Here is a 20,650-nt window from a genome sequence, read left to right on the forward strand (position 1 = left end):
AGACAATTTTTCCTCTGGTAAAACCAGCAGAGCCATGTACAGAGATGAGCCCTGCCCATCGCCTTACGCTGCTGTAAGTTTGAAGCTGCACCACTGAATTCAGCAAAGTGACAAGTATAAATTTGAAGAACAGAACCCAAGTACTGCAATGAAATATACTCTGGTAATGAAGGCTATCCCCAGGCTTAAGGAGCATTTAAATCATGTTGGGAAAGTTTTTGAGGTTTCATTAATGAAAATGGTCATTACATTTCTGCAGATCATTGTATAAAGACAGGTTTCACGTCCATAACTAAGAGCCAGCCCAGCATCCTTCACTCACAAAAGAAATGCCACTTAACTCACTGAGAAGTCAGTTGGCTTGTTCATATGAATATGATCAACTTTTATTCGAATATAATTAAAATTTTAGTATCCACTTGGAAGTAAATCTACTGTACTGAAAGAAAAAAATATCAATATATAAAGTAAAAATTCCAGTTAAATACAGGGTTTTCTGCCCATATGGGTTTTTTTTCCAAATAAGTTATTTAATTTTATTATTAAAGAAAAAAGAATAATCTCTCACCTTTCGTTGGTCTCTCATTCTTTTCCCCAAGAGAAAAGAATGAATGATAGCTTCTATCAAGCAGGTGGCATTAACTCTACACAAGCAACACGCTGGCAGTCAGGCCTTTTGACCAAAGTATAGCCAGTACATTCCCGAGAGGTAACCCACATGACGCCTCTGCCGTCTCAATGCACAGTCACGCTCAAACTGCAATACCGTACACATGCTTGCCCCACGCACCCTGAAAAACTGGCTAACAAGCTCCATTCTCCCTGTGCTTACGAACTATATAGTTACAAATTTACCTGTCATACAACCACTTATTTGACTTTTTTTTCAGAATTTGGTTACTTAGAGGACTAAGTATTTTAATTTAATTTTTTTTTTTGTTTTATCTCTCTCTTTAGCACTTCTCACAGTCCACTCTTTCCCTTTTCTCTGTTTTAGCAACGTATGCAAGCACAAAGGAATTTCTGCTCAAACATATTTTAACATTCACACACACATACTTGAATGAAGTTAAGTATTGGGCAAGTATTTTTATGATGCCTCATGACAAAAATATATCCTTCATGCACAAGTTTAACTTATTCAAAGGGCTAAGGCTTAAACAAGTTTTTCATTACTGCTTTGCTTGTTTATAATGAAAACATCCTTGTTGCTTTTAGATAAGCCATCTGAACCGCTTGGTGAAAAGTACATACATCTGGTTCCAACGTCACACAGCGCTGAAATGCTTTGGCAGCACCTTCGTAGCCTTCTAAAGCAATGTATGCACAGCCCAAGGAAAACCATACACCTAGCTGGAGAGCAAAAATGGATGATTACATATATATGTACACACATATTTCTGCACAAAAGAAATAATCTTGCCTGGATGCTCAAACAAACACTACTCTTGTTGATTTTACCTGATTTTCAGCTATCATGAAAGTATTGCGCTGTAATAAATAATATCCTGTATGCAGAATATAAGAAAACTTTAAACGAATGTGTTGACTATATAAAGACCACTTAACCATATGTGACGTGCTCTTTCTACTTGTCAAGATACCAGTCTTCTCTAGTTTACAATGCAATGTTCAGAAACAGAACTTTTCTGGGGAAAAGAGCTATATGAGCAGGTACCTAGTAAAAATCATACAGTAACACCAAAGAATGGTAAATAATTTTCTTTTCTTAATAACGTGAAACAAGATATTTTGCCTAGCATTAACTATGTATGAAGGTTTCAACTGAACGGAAAAAATGTGAGAACCGGATATGATGGAGAAGGTTGGGAAAGGCATCCAAAAGGGATCCTTTAGCAGATAAGAAGAGTGAGATGAAAAGTCTCTGGGGTGGGAATTAAGTCAAGGAGCTGAGATGCTACAATATGGATGCAAAAAGTATACAGAAAATTGAATAGGTCATGCAGGTGGAAGAATGCTGCTATATGTTAAAGAAAACTTCAGCATCAACCATATAGAAAATAGCTATATAAACAAACAACAGAACTGGTAGAGACTAAAATTTCAGGCCACAGTAAAAAAAGCAGTATGACGACTGCATCTCAGAATACTTGACTAAAATAGAGAAGGTAACATACTGGGGCATATCAGAGGGCTGTGAAAATAGAAATCTTAGAAAATACAGGGAGATTTCAATAATTCAACATAGTTTAGTGAATGCCATAATGGATGCAATTGCATGGGTAAATTTTTTAGAAATAAAGAAGCTAGTCAGAAGACAGTCCTTGCCTTGATCCTGACCTGTATGAATGACAGGTTCAAAATGTTACCATACAAAAGATACTTTGTAATGTATCTAGAGTCACTAGTCCTTCAAGAACAAATGCAACTCATTTAATACAAAGAACGGGGAGGGACCCTTTATCAGGGAGTGTAGCAATAGGACGAGGGATAACAGTTTTAAACTGAAAGAGGGGAGATTTAGATTAGATACTAGGAAGAAATTCCTTACTGTGAGCGTGGTGAGTCACTGGAACAGGTTGCCCAGAGAAGTTGTGGCTGCCCCATCCCTGGAAGTGTTCAAGGCCAGGCTGGATGGGGCTTTGAGCAGCCTGGTCTAGTGGGAGGTGTCCCTGCCCATGGCAGGGGGTTGAAACTGGATCATCTTTAAGGTCCCTTCTAACCTGAACCATTCTATGATTCTATGTTAAATTTAAGAGCTACTTTAAATGGAAAAGCTGCATTAAAAACTAAAAGGGGCAGCTAAAGAGTAAAGGTCTGCAGAAGACTTGAAACATTTAAAGATGACATTTCAAGGCCTGGAGAAACTGCACATCATCTTTCAAAAAGGCTCTAAAACGACTAGACAATCGTAACAGTTAAAAAAAAAAGATTAGTGGACATAAAGGCTGGTGTGCTACACAAGATAAGTGGACATAAAGGCTGGCGTGCTACACAAATGAGAAAGCTACAAGAGAATAATTCTGACAAGCTAAATGGAAAAACACGGTAGCTGTGTAAAAAACCACACAAAATCCAAACGCAAACAAACAAAAAACCAAGGTTCATTGCCTTTGATCTATTATAGCAATTAAGTGGTATTTTATCATCCCTTAGATATCTGGAAAGGAAACATGAATTTCTTCCACAATATAAGAAGGGCAGTGACACTCTAATAATTTATTTAGGATACAGTTTAAGAATGGACTCAAGCTATTTTGTGTGGAAAGAATGGTAAGAATTGCCTTTTTATTGGGGAGGGCACAAAATCTGCTGATCCCACTGGCTGATGTAACAACTGCTCTGAGGAAAGTGACTGACTGAAAGGTAGCGTAAGGAAAACTTTGTCCAAAGTTCAAAAAAGACTTTTGTCAAGGCTTGTGGAACTAGGTTAAAGTTCTTTTTTGGAAATAGAAAAAAGTGTGTTGCCTAGAGGTTCAAATGTTGCTACTGATTGGAAAAACACATGAGAATGAGCTGTAAATTTTTATCCTGTTCAAAACTGAAGGCAGTGACCAGTAAGGGAAGATAATTTAAGCTTGGACTCTTTGTTAAAACTTGCCATCAGGAATTTCCAGGCAAGTCTTTAGTAAGTCTAAATGATTATTAAATGCTTTAAGAAAGTCTAAACAATTTTCTCATATTAGTGGGAATATGGTTCCAAAATAACCTAGTTACAGTATAGCTAAATATTTAAAAAGAAAAAAAGCCCAAATCATATATCTGAGAAAACTTTTTTTGAATCCGGTAAACTCTTCAGTACAATATTGTTAGGAGAACAGCAGTGTTAGTTTAGAAACAATCCATACCCAGCAGAGCAAAATCAGTCTTTGAAGTTAGTAATTAGTACAACATTTTAAGAGCTTTAGTTGAGTGAAATCCTAGCTGAGTACCTTTTTAATTACTCTTTTTTTGGCATAATTTTTCTCCCTTATAATTCAGTTTCTTCTGAACACAACACACTGACAGAACTTACTATAGTTTTAAGTAGGTAGAGAAACTTCTATCATCATCTCCAGTGAGAGAGACTAGGCTCAAATTTTAAGTTACTTTTACTATTACAAGATGAATGAGAATTGTTGAGAATAAGGCTCTCATTGCATTGTCCAAAACTTTAAATTCCAGATGTGGTTGATGGCAAGCTGACTTCGAAAGTGTGACTATTCTCCCAAATTGGAGAGAGATCACTTCTCTTGCTTCACACCCAAGAAAATTAGCCTGAGAAGTTATGAGCCAAATAATCTAGCACAAAAGAGGATTATTCGTTTCTTGCCAACTGTGACATGGTGGAGAACAGTGTCAGCACAAAAAAGGGTGCTATGAACACTCTGGAAAATTCAAGTGTGAAGTGACTGGATATACAGAACCATACGCTGTTCAGTACAAGAACTAACAAATCTGTTATTTAACAAACCGTAAGTTTTGTTACATGGACTTTCACCACTGGAGAACTGACTGCATGAGCTCTTTGATCTCTGTAATTGTCTCAGTCTACCCTTGCAAGAAGTTTGCCATGAAAGTGCAAAAGAAACGCATCCGTCACCCACTAGACATGTACTAGAACAAGTAATTCTGTGCGCAGCAGTGCTAATGAAGATAAGCTTCAGATCTATTTGAACTGTATGACTTTCATCCCTTTGTGGATTCTCCGAAGTCTAATATGATGTTGGCTCATACTGCAAAGACCTACCCTCAGAGACCTGACCCAAATTTGACCAGATGGCCAAAGACTGTACAAGATTGAAGGAGGGTTGACAGAGAATGGTTTTATCCATTAGATATTTTCGGGGAAATCACTTGCTGCAGTCTAAGAATCTCTTCTGCCGAAAACATTTCTCATAATCACAAAAAAATAAGAATTTCTTTGTAATAGGGAGTCTTGTTTACCTGATAAATTATTCACAATTCTGGGAACAATTTGTTAATGAATATTTTCCTTGTATTAAAGTCCTTGCATCTCAAATCACCTTACTCTCTGCTCTTAATCCGCAAGACATCCTGGAATAGGAAACAATTCACTTCTGTAGTGACAGAATACAGATAGACTGTAGAAGACAGTGATATGTCAATCCACACTATCCATTTGTTCAATCTATTTGCTTGAAACAATTTGTTTGAAGCTTAAATAGAGCTTCCTGAGCAACAAGAGGAGGAAATGTTCACTTTCCTATATGGACTGGCCTATTTTTCTTGGATTGCCTTTCATTTTAAGCTTCCTTTGGATAGGACACAAAATAAAAAAGCATCTCAGCAGAATATTTCTCAGCTTTGAGCCCTGTAGGCCATTTTCTGCAGCCTTCTACTACACAGGAGTCCTCTTGATTTCTATAAGGTTCATATCTGAGTAACATATATTTCATTGGCATTTCCTGAGTCAGTAAGAGAACTGAAAGACAAGGGAAGTACTTTTGTTCATTTTGCTTTCCATTCTAAAGGTGTTTATAAGTTATCTGGAGTTTACTTGAATAAGAACAGGACTCTGATTCACTGGAATAAAATACATCATTGAAATATAAAAAAGTTTTAGGATATAAGATTTGAAAGGCTGGAGGCCTTTAAAATTTTTCTACAGCAGAAGTCCAGCTAGTTATGCGGAACTCAAAACAGCAGCTTTGGTGGTATTCTTTGTAGGGCGAGAAGGAATACCCTACTTTCACATGGACCTGGAAATGGCTACGAAGAACACAATTTTATGTATATAAACACCCACAAAGCGGTTTTAAATTCTCAAGACCTTTCCACAGGATGGACCTTACTGGGATGGGATATAGCAGCTGAGAAACTGAAACAAGATTACAAAAATTGTCTGCAGAACAGCTTGCAAAGGATCTGTCAAAATACCCAGCTTCATCAAGAGAACTCTTTTGACTGTGGTTTCAGTTTTGATGCATTACTGTAATAAAAGCTACTGTCATCACAAGTGTAACACAATGCTTCTCAGTAGACTCCAGAGCAGGACAGACTAGAACCCTTGAAAAAGATTTCTGTGAAATACAGAGATCAGAGTCTGTAATTCAAAGCCAAGAGAAAAGGCAAAAGAATAATTTCATTTAAATCTGTACAGCATTCTTCTTATGAGTATCTTGCTTGACACTTGTTCATGATTTATTTCATGATAATTATTAATTTTCATTGGTTTGATCTCTTTGAAATAGAAGAGCTATACGGGCAAAGAGTTACCTGCATGCAAGGACCTGAATGAAAAAGGATGTCTTAATTTCATCATGCTACGATTTTTAGCCAGGCTTCCCAGTACATGGTGAAAGAGTTGCTAAGAAGAGTAAGAAGTTGTTACTTTGACAATAGTGCACAGAATTGCCGTTTAAAAAAAGTGTCGCATCATTCAAAACTGAACACAACAACTAAAACAAAGCCATATGTGTACCGTTTCCCAACCTGCATAGGGTTGATCTGCACTGAACGTTCAAAGCACTCCACACATTCCCTGAACTCCCGGCTGCGGAGATGGAGGAGGCCTTTGGAGCGTTGGGCACGGGCGCTGCGGTGCCTGGAGAGCTCCCAGGCCTTGTCATAGTACTGGTGGTCTTTGAGAACATCACCAAGCAAACAATATAATCCTGGTGTTTCCTTTTTCTCTAGCTCCCGCCTGAGTATTTCTTCCGCCTGGTAAAGAACAAAGAGAAATCAATACATAATGGGACAATTTATTTTCAGTTAATTGCCTACCTGAACAAATACCTCTTTAGCACCCTGAAATCATCAGCTGAAGACTAAGAAGTAGGAATAGTAAGGAAACAGTATCTTGATCCAACACAGCATCAAAGATAAAGTGTAGGGAGAATCTGGTTCCAAACCGTTTTTTAAAAAAACCCCCACACTTCAACATCAACATAATATGGTGGCTTTTGGTTTAATGCACCAAGGGAAACGTACCCATTAAAATAAGAAGCAGCTTGCTCCTCATTTTGTATCTTAGGTGTGTATTCTGTCCCAAGAGCAAATATCAGTCCTGGACATCAAACCTACACCTCCCTCACAGCAATGCAGTATCAGCACCATTAAGGTATGTGCAACCCTAATAGTTTCTCATCTGTGGTTTTTTAAAATCCTAATAAGTACTCTTGCAATGACTGTCATTCCGTTTTCTCTAATTTCTGGTTTCTGAAAGTAGTTAATTCCATTCTATTATGCTGAAAATGCTACTCTTTTACACAAGATGCACAAGTTATAGATTTATCTATATGTTTGAGATAAAATATATCCAGAATATATACAACATTATGGAAAAGAAGACACAGGCTGGGTCTCCCAGACATGCATTCTGGGCTGTAACCAACTTTCAAAAGCTCTTTATCTCAGGATCACTATCTTGTTCTAACAATAAAATTATTGTTTCTCTTTTAAACAAGAGATAGTGTGTTTTCTGTGTCTTTTTGAAGAGATAAATACACTGGACAGATGATCTGTTGTTCAGACTGAACTCTTACCTCAGTCCCCTGCTGCAAAAATGTAACAGGCATAATTCAGCTTGGTATTATTTTTTATTAGAAAAGATCTGTTTGAAGCATCTAAACCAAGAAAGATTCAATGTAGCCTGCCACAGAACTAAAGTTTCTTATTGTAACAGTAGTCATTCTTCTATCGTACATAGTTTATCTGAAAGGAAAGTTGAGTTCATCTTTGCATTTAAATTATTACTGCTTTTCTTGTTTCTGTAAGAAATATTTTCTTTGCCCTTCAGATGATCTCCAGAGAATCAGTCACTTACTCCTCTTCCTCCTATCAGTAAGCTTCATTGATCATGTCTGAAAATCATCTTTAGAAAAATGACTTTGTTTTACTTTGTTTTGAAATATTTAATGTATAGGAATTTTAACACTTCATTCTTACTATCATTTTTGTTAAATAAAGTAGCACTAAAAGTCTCCAATATTTGAAGTGCACAAATGTGAAGCAGCAATGTATTGTTTAAGTTTTCTAAAGGGATCTTAAACAAGCAAAAATGGAATCCCATTATGAAGAAAATTAGTGGCTGAATATTAGGAAAATAACTTAATGGCAAGTGTTTTTAAGTGCCTATAGAACAGTTCTACAAAGAAAGCCAAAGAAACTATCACTTAAAATTTAGAATTAGCCTAGTCAAAGCACTAGAAAACCTCACCTAACAAGAAGATTGCACTTGCAGAGGGTTTGGTTAAAGGGCAGTTTACTTCCCCTTCCCTGCCTCCATTAGTTGCTATGACAAGATTAAAGGAACCCATATTAATAATAGATCTTTAAGATGTTTTTTTCTACAGTAGAGAGAACTGGGTGTTTTATTATTGCAGTAATCACATTAGACACCAAAAGCTAAGGTGGTTTGCTATTTTACCTTCAGATAAAGAAAAAAAAGACTGAAGCGATGCTGTGTGAACAGCAGCTAGGAGGTGAAAAGTGCACTGATTGCTGCTCTTCCTCTGCAGGGCACTCCCAAGTTCAGATTGCGTTTCTGTGGCAGTGCCTAGTACTAATCGTATGCCAGACTAGAAAGCCAACCATTCACTAATTGCATCTTACATTTAAGAGCATAAAAACATCGTGTTCTGATCTAAGCTTACAAGAACTCATTGCCAACATAAATATTTCAGCACACAGATAAAACAGAGAATTAAATAAGCATAAGTATGACTTTTTCTTCATCTGATTAGCTATCTGATCACCTCTCTGGCATGTTACAAACCTTTTTATTACTTAAATCTTTAAAGGCTAATACAAAGGGGATCATACCTACAAACTGAAAAAAGAATTGTATTCTCAAAACATTTGTCATTTGTCTTCTACACAACCAGATTATACTTTAAAAACAGGATTTCTCATTTTGTCTAGTTTTTTGCGAAGAAAAATATACCTGTCTCCTAACTTTGTAGTAAACTATTTTCAAAAATGCACACTTAATCTTTGATAAGAACCCTGCTTCTGCAAAAAACCCCAGATTTTCTCTTAAGAAAAAATATTATCAAGAAACATCTTCCACACAGCTCAGGCAATGTACATAAAAGAAATGGAACCACTAGAGATTTATTCTTACCCATTAAACAGATATTAATGATTAACTTGCATGGTCTATAACTAAAAATTATATCTAAATTAAGTAAGCTTTGATAAGAAAACTGTCAATTAAAAGTTACCTAAAAAGAAAAAAATTAAGCTGTATAACTCTTGCTGACTGAAACAGATTTAATTATAACACTACTGCTTTTCACAGAATGGTCTGCACCAGAATGCATGGCATTCAATACTCAGTTCAGAAGTCAGTTATCTAAACACGAGAAAGATTTAGGCTGGTATCTTGCTTTCTGGACTATTACAGTTAGTATGGGAATTAAGCAGGCAACACTTCACAGAAGTCCACAATCAGTAAAGAGAGTTTTGTTTTAAATAAAAGGTGGTGCTTTTTTATTACTCACTACTGAGACCTCTGGAAACCAAATTCAAGATTCATCCTGCATTTGGCTTCCCAACCCTAAACTTCCACTTGCCGTCCTATCCACATGTTCCCATGCTTTTATTTTATTTGTTTCCTAAAAGGCCCTATTAGCCTCACTTTTCACAGATCTACTAGTTCTATTATTTTACAATTCATTCCCTTGCTAGTTCAGAGTATTTTCTAAAATGCTTTCATCTTTTCTGCTTGCACGTTATTTGCTAGGCTACCAGAGAAGCAGCATGAAGAAGCAGAACAGATGAGCATGGAACGAGGTAGTGAGAGAAAAGGAGAGCTCTTTGGTTTTCATTTCATCTTCCCTGTAACTTCATGCATGACCTTGCAAGCCATTTACTTCTCTCTCTCAATTTTGTAGCTGCATATAGGAGTGCTTCTCCTATAGTCTTCTACGTCTGTTATGTTATGTAGTAGAAATCAATCAAGTTCTTGAACAATCTCAAGCGCTAATCAGCATAGTACTACTTGACTTTGCATCTGTGAAGCACTTCCTGAATTTAAATGGGAGCTTCTGAGATCTTACCGTAATTGTGCTTCCTCGCTCAAATTTATAGATATCTGTGTCATGTCATGACAAGAAAAGTAACTCTGTAGAAGGTGGATTGCTGGGTATGTTGGTCTAAAACCATGTGTTTTAGACTGACATACCCATGTGTACCATGCTGTTTACTCTGAGGAGATGATGCAACAGGGACAGGGCTGAACACTGGGTTGCAAGAAGGAATACCTGGCTAAAAGGTAGAGAGCTCATTAATTTATCGAAGGTCAGCAGCTACCACGCTCTAGAGCTTCTGCAAGGGAGAAAGGCCTCACTTCAACTGGAAGAACTGAAAATTCACGTCTCTGGTTTATCTTTTCTTTTTTTTTTTTAGCAGGGAAATAGAACCATTTTTAGTGTGTTATCCATTGCCAGTGAGACTGAACGGGACCTCGTAGACCTTAACCAAATAAAGTTGTCCGATGTAAATAATACTCTCCAGATCCCTGGGTCCTCCTCACAGTTAAAAGAAGAGAGAGGGACACTTTTCAACACCAGTTCTCACTACACACATGGAGATGAGAGTCTGCTTTTGCAACAAGTCTGTTAAAGGAATACAACAAGTAAAAGACTGGCATGAGAAAGCCACAGCAACTATCAATGTACTGTGCATTCAGATTTTATAATACTTTTTTTTTTGTTCTGTACCCTGTTTTGCTCATTGCTTGGCACTCTGTTACTCTTCTGTTGACTCATGTCATGATATCACTTTCTACTAATTTTGTTCAGATTATGAAACAAGTGAGTATAGAGCCATATCTAGTAACAATAAAAGATCCACAAAAAAAGTTTGCTAAATGCTAGTGACATCTTGCTCTGCAAAATTTGTAACTGCTACATGGCCCTGTTATAATTGAGTGAGTTATGTATTTCACAAGTGCATAATGTGGAGTTTCGCATAGCCTTATCTACACGCTCTCTTTCTTTGTCGGTGCATAATTCAAAAGTAGGAGGACGGAACATATTACTTCAATGCTTAAGTACTCATCAAATGCATTGATATTGCTAATATCTGGATGTTTTATTAGATTTTTCAGTATTTAAATTCAGGTTTTCTATACAAAAGCACCTGTGAGTGAAAACATGTAGAAGTTTATTAAAAAGAGTTTGTTCTTTTGGGCACATATATGCTAAGTTCTTTAACAACAGGAATATCCACTGAACAACATATCGCTCTAGTAGATCCTCGTGCATTTCTAAAAGAATAACTACCATGTGTAAAAACATAAAAACATTTTTGATAAATACAAACAGTTCACACTTTGAAAGCTTTCTGATAAGAAGCATAAACAGTCACTCCCCTTGACGAACAGCTCAATGTTTCTAATTTTCTGGCTTTTTTGATCTGAAGCTAGCTTTTTTCCCAGCACTACTGTTACTTAGTACTTACATATCATTTTCTGTTTTTCAAAGCACAGCACAAACCCTCATTCTGAAAGCATTTCTAAGCAGTTTCCTGTGTCAGATATCCTGCCCTATTCTCCAAGTGCCATTTTCATAACTCCCTAAGGGCAGTTTGTGAATATAAGTAGGACAGAATGCATTTCCAGGAAATGGAAAATATTGACCTCTACTTCTCCACTATACTGAAGATTGTGATATTTGCATACTATGCCCAAGGCATGCATAATGTGACAGAGAATTTGCCAGCAAAACATATCTGTCAGTTTTTAATGACCAAAATCTAGGCATTGGTGCACAATAATTAGAAAAAACATGTAAGTATGAGAAATTCTGCATTTTTTCTATTAATTGAAGTTATAACTCTCTGCTTAAATTAGTTTAAGCATAGTCTTTGTGATTTTGTCCTCATAAAGGCACACATACATTCATATATTTAATGCTATGATATACCAGAGGGACAGAACAGGGAAGAAAAGAAAAAACATTTTTGCCTGAAAGTGAGTATTTCTGAAAACTATATAAACTCTGAAAACAATGCTTGACAGCATGAGTTCCTGTTATTGTCTTTACGTGTGAGAGATTGCACCAGAACGAGAACACAGCTAAAGTTACACACAAGTTGGCATTGCTCCTACCATTGCTCTATTAGTAACAGCAAAATAATCAACAATAGGAGGGCTGCTACAGCCCGCTACCAGCATTTTTAAACAATTCTGTCACTGATACATGTATTTAGGTGATGGCTTTAAATCGTCTTTGTTTGGAGCTGATCTCAGGCAGCTGCAGCAGTGTTAAAGAAATCACGGAGAACTTTGGAAGTTCAGGAAAACATCAACATAGACTTAACAAAATAAAGCCTTTTAATCTTATGCCACTTCTTGTCTCAAATGTTTGATTCTGTAATTTGTATATGTTAACATTAGATAATTAAATACATCAAGCACCAATATTGTTCTATTTTAAGTGTTTTTAAAAACTACAGTTAATAGTTTGAGATCAAGTGGGGAAGAAAACTAATATCTGCTCCGGACAAAGCTCCAAGACCCCATCACGAATAACTGCTACAGCCTTCTTGAAATTACACCTTGCTGTACATCCATAGTTGTTAATTTTCCTTGAATGTTTTCAAGAATCATTATCACAATTATCTTGCTTCCAATCTCAGCTATAAAAAACATTTTTCTTACCTTTCCATGCTGTCCTGCTCTTTCATAGCAGATCACTGCATCTTCCCACATTTCCAGCTCCTCAAATATCTGTAAGGCAGAGCTGGTGCATCCCAGCTCAAAGAGTAAGCTTGCAAGCTGACGCTGGAAAGACAAGAAGTTGCAGGTAACTGAAAATAGGTAAGTAAATATGATTTACATTTTTAAAATATGTTAGAGGCATTTCTGACATCAACAAGAAGCAGACAGAGAATATGGAATTATTCTCTTGAAACTTCAAGCTGGAGCCTCAAACAATGTATATACCTCAAAAAACCAATGATTGTTTTGATTTGACTTTTGTTCATGTCAGTAGCTTAATTACTTTGAACTAGTTTATAATATAACGCAACAATGGGAACAGACATGGCAAGGATGAATTGATAGAGCTGAACTTCCACCCCTTAAAAGAGGTGCATGGCTCATGCGGCTGGAGAGCAGATGTAGCAGGAGGCTGGGAATGCTAAGAGTGGGAAACAGAGGCTGAAGGAGGGCATAAAGGCCTCTTCCATCAATGCTTTGACCTAGTAATCTGTACGTGTGCAAACACAGACGGAGAGAAAGGCTCTGATACAATTTTGTTAGGTATTTGTGAGGAACCACTGTCCCAAACAGCCACTGCCAAAGGGTGTTAGTTTTTTAGTCAAATCAATATTGGATTTGAGTTCAGGTTCAACTCCCTAGTTGAATTTTCCTCACAGATAAGTCAGCCCCTTTGTTATTTCAAATTCAGCTATTATTTCAGTGTACTTATGAAAATAAATGATTCATCTTTTCAATTTAAAAATAAACAAGGTATGTTTTCATGACTTTGAAAAGTTGTCTTTGGTCTTTTGTTTATTTTTTAAGAGGAGATTAAAATCGCACATATGTTTTCATCTTTGAAGAAAAGATAACTTATTTACTATGTGTGACAGATATACAATTTGTTTTGCAAAAACAAATGGGAGCTTTCTGTATAAGGACACCTATTTATGCTATGAGATCCCATAAAGTGAACTTCTGCAGTGTTTTGGGTGATCCTGAATGGATTCCCTGAAGTTGTCTGCCAATGTCATGGATCTCTCTCATAGGCTTGGGTTCAGCACGTCTTACAAATGCAAGGAGTCACCATATGGGAATAGACGGGCAGTCAAAAAATTAAGAACTGGATACAGTTCTTTGACATAAATACACTGAAAATCTCTAACAAAGTAATTATTTCTTAGCTTGATATTAATTGCTTAGGAAAAGCCCTACATTTTCCAGTATCTGGAACTATATCTTATTTATGTTTTATTAAATTTGCTCAAGAGTCAAATTTGGTAAAATCTATATAGGCAATGCCTCTTTCATTACTATGACTAGAAGACAGCAGCCATCTTCCATTATAAATCCCTATTTTAGTATTTCTATCTTTGGCTTGGAAAATTGGCTTGGATTGAAAAGTGCCACTCTGACAACTGGAAATGAAAACCACATTTGCTAGTTTTATTGCAAGTGTCTGTTGAAAGGTTGTGTGGAATAATTTGAGAATGCTAGAAGAAGATATGATTGGTTAAAGCAACATTCATTGAGGTTAGAAATCAAAAAGGAATAAAACGCCATTAAAAGTAAAAAACATGAACACCTTTGGAGGTATGTGATGTATGTGATGCAAACAGTTTTCTTAAGTTTGTTAGATCAGTTTGTTAAATCATCAGATAAGACTCTAATGTTTAGATTTCTGCTCTAGAAAGAGTGAAGACGAACAGTGTAGTTTTGGAAAAAAAATATCCTGTCAGCAATAGCAAAAAGGGGCATGTCTTGAAAATAGAAACTTTCTCAGCTCAAGGAGTTCTTCAGTGTACTTCTGACTCCTAATTTGGCTGCTTTGACCATGATCCACTTTCTGAAAACAACCCAAAGTGAGTGATCATTAAAAGATGAGAAAGATGCAAGTAACAGCAGCATAAGTAAAACAGTAATAAATAGTAAGACAGTGGCAAGATTATTTTTACAGGAGATATGTTGGAAGCTTGAAAGTTTCAGGCCATTTTTTTACTGAAGGAAAAAGGAGAGTAAAGAAGAATTGCACTACAAACAATTACTTCTCTGCATGACAGAACAAGACATCTGAAAGCAAAAGACTGTAGAACTTGATTTCTTTCCAGAAAAAACTGGTGTGTTGTTCGGTTATGTCTTCATTTCTACAGTGTTTCAACTCAGGATCATATTACATTCTCTTTGACTTTGGAGTCATGCAGTACCAAAAATAATAAGAACCACAGACTTTTAGGTAATGCTTCAAATGGCATTGCTTCACACCTGTATGGCCCAATGTGGAGGCACCTGACAACAGTAGAAAATCTTCATGCGTTCAGATACCGATGTATTTCCATCTTCAAATTGGTCTGCAAGTGCCTGTAAATGCAAAGTATATTCTGATTTAGTTTTGAAGACATTTAAATTTCAAAGTGCATCTAACAGGAACAAGAATCAAACTTACAATCCCCCCCAAAAAACTTGCAGAGTAAAACTGTGTCAAATATTAAAGTGACCTTGCCTAATGCATTTCAATCTTTTAGCTAGTTTTTCCCTGTGTAAGACAGTATTGATGTGCTTTACGTATGACATTTCTTATTAAGAAAAGAGAGAAAGAAATATATTATAGTGGATCAACCCTTTTGGAAGCACAGTTATAATATAGAATAAATTATTGTGTCTTGGAGTACAAATCAATTCAGGCTTTTTTTTTACTTTTGATGGAGCTTTGGACTGTTGAAATGTTTTCTTCTGAAGCCCTGTGAAAGAAAATGGTAACTTTTGCATAGCAAAACTGCAGCGGCTTCAACACTTACTCTTTTCTAAAAATCCACTATGAAGTTATTTAAATCAAAATTCAATACCAAGAAAAAGAAAGCATTAAAGGTAGCTCTAGCCATAAAGTTGCTTAGAAATTTCAAGGTAAGGGAGAAACTCTCTTCAAATGCCAGTCATCACTAAACTAGCAAATTTAAGTCAAGAGGTATAAATAAGGGCATATTAAATTACTTGCCTTCACATGATTTGTCTATCCAAGTCTTGCATATAACTCAGTCAAAGATTTATCAAAGGAGCTAGACAGGTTCTCAGAATTTTCTCAGCATGGAAAATGAATGCAAAGATTCCCAAACAAAAGGAAAATTGGACAGGATTGCTTCTTTCTCTCTAAGTCCAAATGTTGTCTACCCAACCCATATCAATAATGCAAATAATAGTTGTGTAAAATTAAAATAATCAGTTAGGTGATTTAAACTGCTAAGCATCTTGTAACTCCTATTGCTGTTAATGGGATTAAAGGTGGCGTCATTCTTTAAATAGGAAAAAAATCACAACAGGCAGCAATAATTTAGGCTTTAAATCCATGCTTAACCTCCTAATTTTAAATACTAATATTTAAAATATTCAATCTTATTCACATTCTTTCTCATAAAATTATCTCCAGAGACCTGTTCCTAGAGATTATCCAAAACCCTACCCCAAGAAAATGGCTGAAGTATATTTGTAGTAAGGAAAGGGACAGACTAATAAAATCATTCCTTTGCACAGTTCCAAGCAATCCAAAAGGAGTCAGATTCAAATACAACCTTTACAGTAACGTTATTTAATTACAGAGTTTACTTGGCTACAAACTATATAACAAATCATATTTCACAGTTTTAGTTCTGCTCAAATGTTCTAACGCTACGCAAAATTACATTTTTCTATATTCTGCTGCAACAACAATCAAACTGAAAAATTGTCCAATTCCTTGGGTAATTATTTTACAAGACCAGACCAAGTAGTACACTACAGTTGGAAAACTGAAAAATAATAATTGCGCTAAGCCTGAGCAAAGCCAGAAAATCCTAAATATGTCCTGCACAATAATTTTTTGAGGAGAACAGGAGACGGAAGGCAGAAAATGTTTTAAGACAATCAAAACATTTTGGTTTAGCTTTTTTTTATTATTGTTGCAAAAGAAAAATTGGAATTTAAAGAAAAGCAGTTTTTGAAAAGCAACATATTTTATTGGAAAATTTGTGGCCATAATTTTTTACACTTCCTAAGCAGAAAAGTCTAATGTAAATTACATACTGTAGGAGAATATGTCTATTAGCAAGTAGAATTCTCTCCCTTCCCAAAACAAATACTGTACATAGTTCATAGTTCCAACAAAAACTGAAAATGTAGGTAGAATGGATGAATATTTCACATTTCCTAAAAAGTATAAGTCTCAATGAACTTAAAAGTTATTAAAACCTATGGTTTATGCACTCTCTCATACATTGATAAAATAAGCTCTGATAGTTCTGCCTACTCATGAAGGATAGAAAATAAGTTACCCAAAAACTGCTGAATTCTATGTTTCTGAATTATGCTTGAAGAAATAAAATTTTGGTTGTATAGTGGTGAGAAAATGAGAATCTGAGCCTTATTGCACAGCTAATATCTAATCATAGAACAATAAACCAATAAAGCGAGCAAGATAGCACTGCCAAGAGGGCATTCTTTCTCATTAATAATCTTCACGATAAATATTATGTGTAAAAAAAAATAATCTATGTAAATATAGAATATTTGCAAGACAATCAAAAGACATATGACTTGGTGTCTTAGTTTAAGCCAAACCTCAAATTCCTGCCTTGAAAGTTGTTCAATAGAACTACAGCAGAAACCAACTAAAATTCACAACTCTAAACCATACATGAGTTCTTCCATATGCAACATTTAAAAACATTAAGCTTAACAGATCACCTCTCCCACCGCGTAACACACCCTTTCCCCCAGGGCTTGAGCTGCCATAGATAACGAGTTCTAAAGTCAAAAAGCACAGTACAGAGAGATACACTAATCCACACTGGAAACAACAAACACATAGATGGTTTTGATGGACTTTTTATGTTATGAGCAAAGACTACATTATTGCCATATGAAAGCAGGAAAAGACAGCTCCAGAAACTACAATTCATTCTCCCCATCTCATACTTAAATCTTTGGTAAGAGATTAAGAAGCACAATAAATACAATAAGATTACAAAGTACAATAAGGGATACGAACACTATGTTAATTTGAAATGATCACATTAGAGTTTTTCTCACTTTAATAATCAACCTCAGTCTAATCACTTTACTAATCAAGCTCAGCTGGTAATTATCCATGACTTGAGTACATGAAGTTTGTAAAGGATTTTTTTCCACCTTGGATATAATTTTCATTCATTCATTCCCATTGCACATCATGCTTTGCCTCTAAATTCAACATATGTATAACATCACTATGGTCCTGATGATAAAATATCAGCTTTGATTTTGAGCCTACCTAAATCAATCTCTTTATACTCTCCACATTTCTCGCTGTCCTTTTCATGTATGGCTGGCAGAGTTAATAGCTTTTTCTTTTTAGCCAGATTCTATCTCTGTACTTAATCTCTGGAAATACTACTAGACCCTTGCAGCTTCATCACAAAGATGTCATTTTCTTGCAATGTAATGCTAATTGGTTTTTCAATCTACTTACTGGCCAGGGCAGCAGAACAGGAGGTTCTGATCTCCTCTCTCTGCTGACCAGGGATAGGACATGAGGAAATGCAATGAAGCTGCATTAGGGGAAGTTCAGGCTGGAAATTAGAATCATAGAATAATTTAGGTTGGAAAGGACTTTTAAGATCATTGAATCCACCCTTTTAGGAAAAGATTCTTCACTGAGAGGGTGGCCAGTCACTGGAACAGGCTCCTCAGGGAAGTGCTCGTGGCACCAAGCCTGTCAGAGTTGTTAGTCATATGGTGTCATTTTAGTTATTCCTGCAAGGAGCAGGCAGTTGGACTCTGTGATCCTTATGGGTCCCTTCCATCTTGAGATATTCTATGATTCTAAGTCCTTCCATCAAAGTTTTGTCCCTTTTGTTAAAATATAATCTTCAGGTAGCTTTTTGCATCTGAGGTAAATAAATGCCAGACTTTCACATCCTTCTTTCTATTCTTAAGCTCCTTATTCCAGATAAAATCGTTTACTTACTTTCTTAAAAAAATGCCCCTCACTATGTAAAACTGTATCTGTACGCAAACATTTTTTCCTTCCATTTAATCTGCAGGATCTCCTGATGCAAGATTATTTAGGGGAAAAAATCCCCCCCTCCCCCAAACAAACAAACAAGAAAGCCGCAAACCTGTGTCTTTAAAAAGAGCAAGATACTCATTATTTCTCAAAAACATCCTGAAAACGGCATCACGCTTGTTGGTGCATCAACTATTGCATTCCATCTGGATCCTTCTCCCCAGTAACACCGAAGATTGGCCTGTCTATATCTGAACATAACACTGCTGGCCCCAATAAAACATCTCGCGCAAAATAGTCTTGACCCATAGACAGCATTTTATCAATTTCATCTCATTTCTTCCCAGGTTTTCATATCAGTAATACACAATATGACCGCACCACTTATCCCTTTACCTATCTTTTCTGACAAGAGCATTTCCAGTTTTAGTCTTCCCGTCACTACTGTTCCACCATATTTCTTTCATCTGCACAAAAGCTTGTTTCACAGGCTACATCAATAATCGTAGCCCGTTTATTTTGTTTTCCTGCCTTCTCCCACTGTCAACTAGGCATCCAGCTGTTTCCCACCAACCACACCCGATTTAAAGCATTAGTTTTTACTACTTTAGTATCTGGTTACTTGCTCTGCACTTATCAGTACCACCACTTCTACCCTTGTTAGCATGTTATATTCCCTCACACCCTTTGATTTACCCTGGTACACTTGATGTTCCTCTTTCTTTATGATTTCATAGCCAGGAAGATTGGACAAGTTTTCACTAGTCTTCTCCTGCTTCTCAGTCTAGAGATCTTGTCAGTCTGCCAGAATCAATCCCTGGTTAATAGCTCTGGGACTCCAGTGGCAACCGTTCACCCAAGAGTCCTTTCTACATGAATGCTCCCTACAGCCATAAACCACAATGTTTCTCTATTACCTAACCCCGACCAACACAGACTGTGGCATTATCTTACCTTGCTTTTACCCTCCTTCTCTAACAACTCTAACATGTCCTACTTCTTACAGGTTTTTGATGCATGTTTAGCTTGATTTATGCCAAAGGAAACCGATGCTGTCGTACGTTCTGCTTTCCCACCATCGCTATGGTCCAGCACGTATTACCCAAATGGTACCTTAACTCCAGAGACAGAAGACGACGAATGGAAAAGTACCTTTCAGTCTTTCCTAGCATGGAAAACTCCGGACACACAACACTTCCATTATGTTCCTGTGATTCTTGGGTCCTTTTTCTTCAATTTCTCCCAAGACTGAAGACTCCTTCTGAAAATCCCACAAATCAGCCTGATCTTTCCGCACTCTGCCAACTACCTGTTTCCATTTTCCTTGCCCTTCTTCTATTTCTGTCCATTATCTCTGTATGTTTTATAATCAGCAAGTTGATGCCACAACTTACTGATCTTGTATTCTAGCTGCTCCCTTCGGTCCGTACTTCTTCCAGGAATTCTCCTGTCAGCTGCCTGCTCTATAGGGAGGTTTATTTAGTGATATTAAAATACTTGTCTAACATAAAACCTACATAATTCTTGAAGCTTCAAAACTTTAAGTGGTTTTGTTATTTTTTAAACTGTCCTCTGCCAAATTACATTTTCTAACAATAAAGCCTGAAAAATGCTGCACAAGAAAGAACTATAGTCCAATTAATTTGGGATGTATTATGACAGTAATTGTCACGGCCTTGTTCTGCAATAGTGCACTCAGTAATACATAAATACAGAATTCCTAATAAAAGCTGCACTCCCCCTGAAGAAAACATATATTATATAATCAGTGTCTAAAATTCAGAAACTGTATACACATTAGAAAGCAGGTAACAAATACAGAGAATTAAACATACAGAGTAATTTGAGTTTTCCAATTTTTCTTTCCTGTGAATTAGATCAGATATTCTAAGCTTTTCTAAGGTACTATAAGTATTTTAGTACCTTATGGATATGTAATAGGATCTTGAGCTACACTCATTTGGTAAACTTACTTTAAAAAAATCCCCCAAAATTATATTTACAATCCAAATAACAAACTTGTT

The 20,650-nt window shown here is 36.2% G+C and overlaps 1 protein-coding gene across 2 annotated transcripts in view; it reads right to left on the reverse strand.

Moving 5' to 3' along the window:
- Window positions 1-20,650, reverse strand: part of TTC27 (tetratricopeptide repeat domain 27) — a 134,706-nt gene that overhangs the window by 19,786 nt on the left and 94,270 nt on the right. For both annotated transcript variants that reach the window (XM_074579863.1, XM_074579865.1), the window contains exons 12-15: window positions 14,876-14,971; window positions 12,572-12,694; window positions 6,397-6,624; window positions 1,255-1,353 (exon numbers count right to left, since the gene is read on the reverse strand). In XM_074579863.1, coding sequence (XP_074435964.1) covers window positions 1,255-1,353; window positions 6,397-6,624; window positions 12,572-12,694; window positions 14,876-14,971 — 546 coding nt within the window. The remainder of the gene's footprint in view (window positions 1-1,254; window positions 1,354-6,396; window positions 6,625-12,571; window positions 12,695-14,875; window positions 14,972-20,650) is intronic.

The sequence above is a fragment of the Larus michahellis genome, chromosome 3 (genome assembly GCF_964199755.1).
Source record: "Larus michahellis chromosome 3, bLarMic1.1, whole genome shotgun sequence".
NCBI classification, from domain to species: Eukaryota; Metazoa; Chordata; class Aves; order Charadriiformes; family Laridae; genus Larus; species Larus michahellis.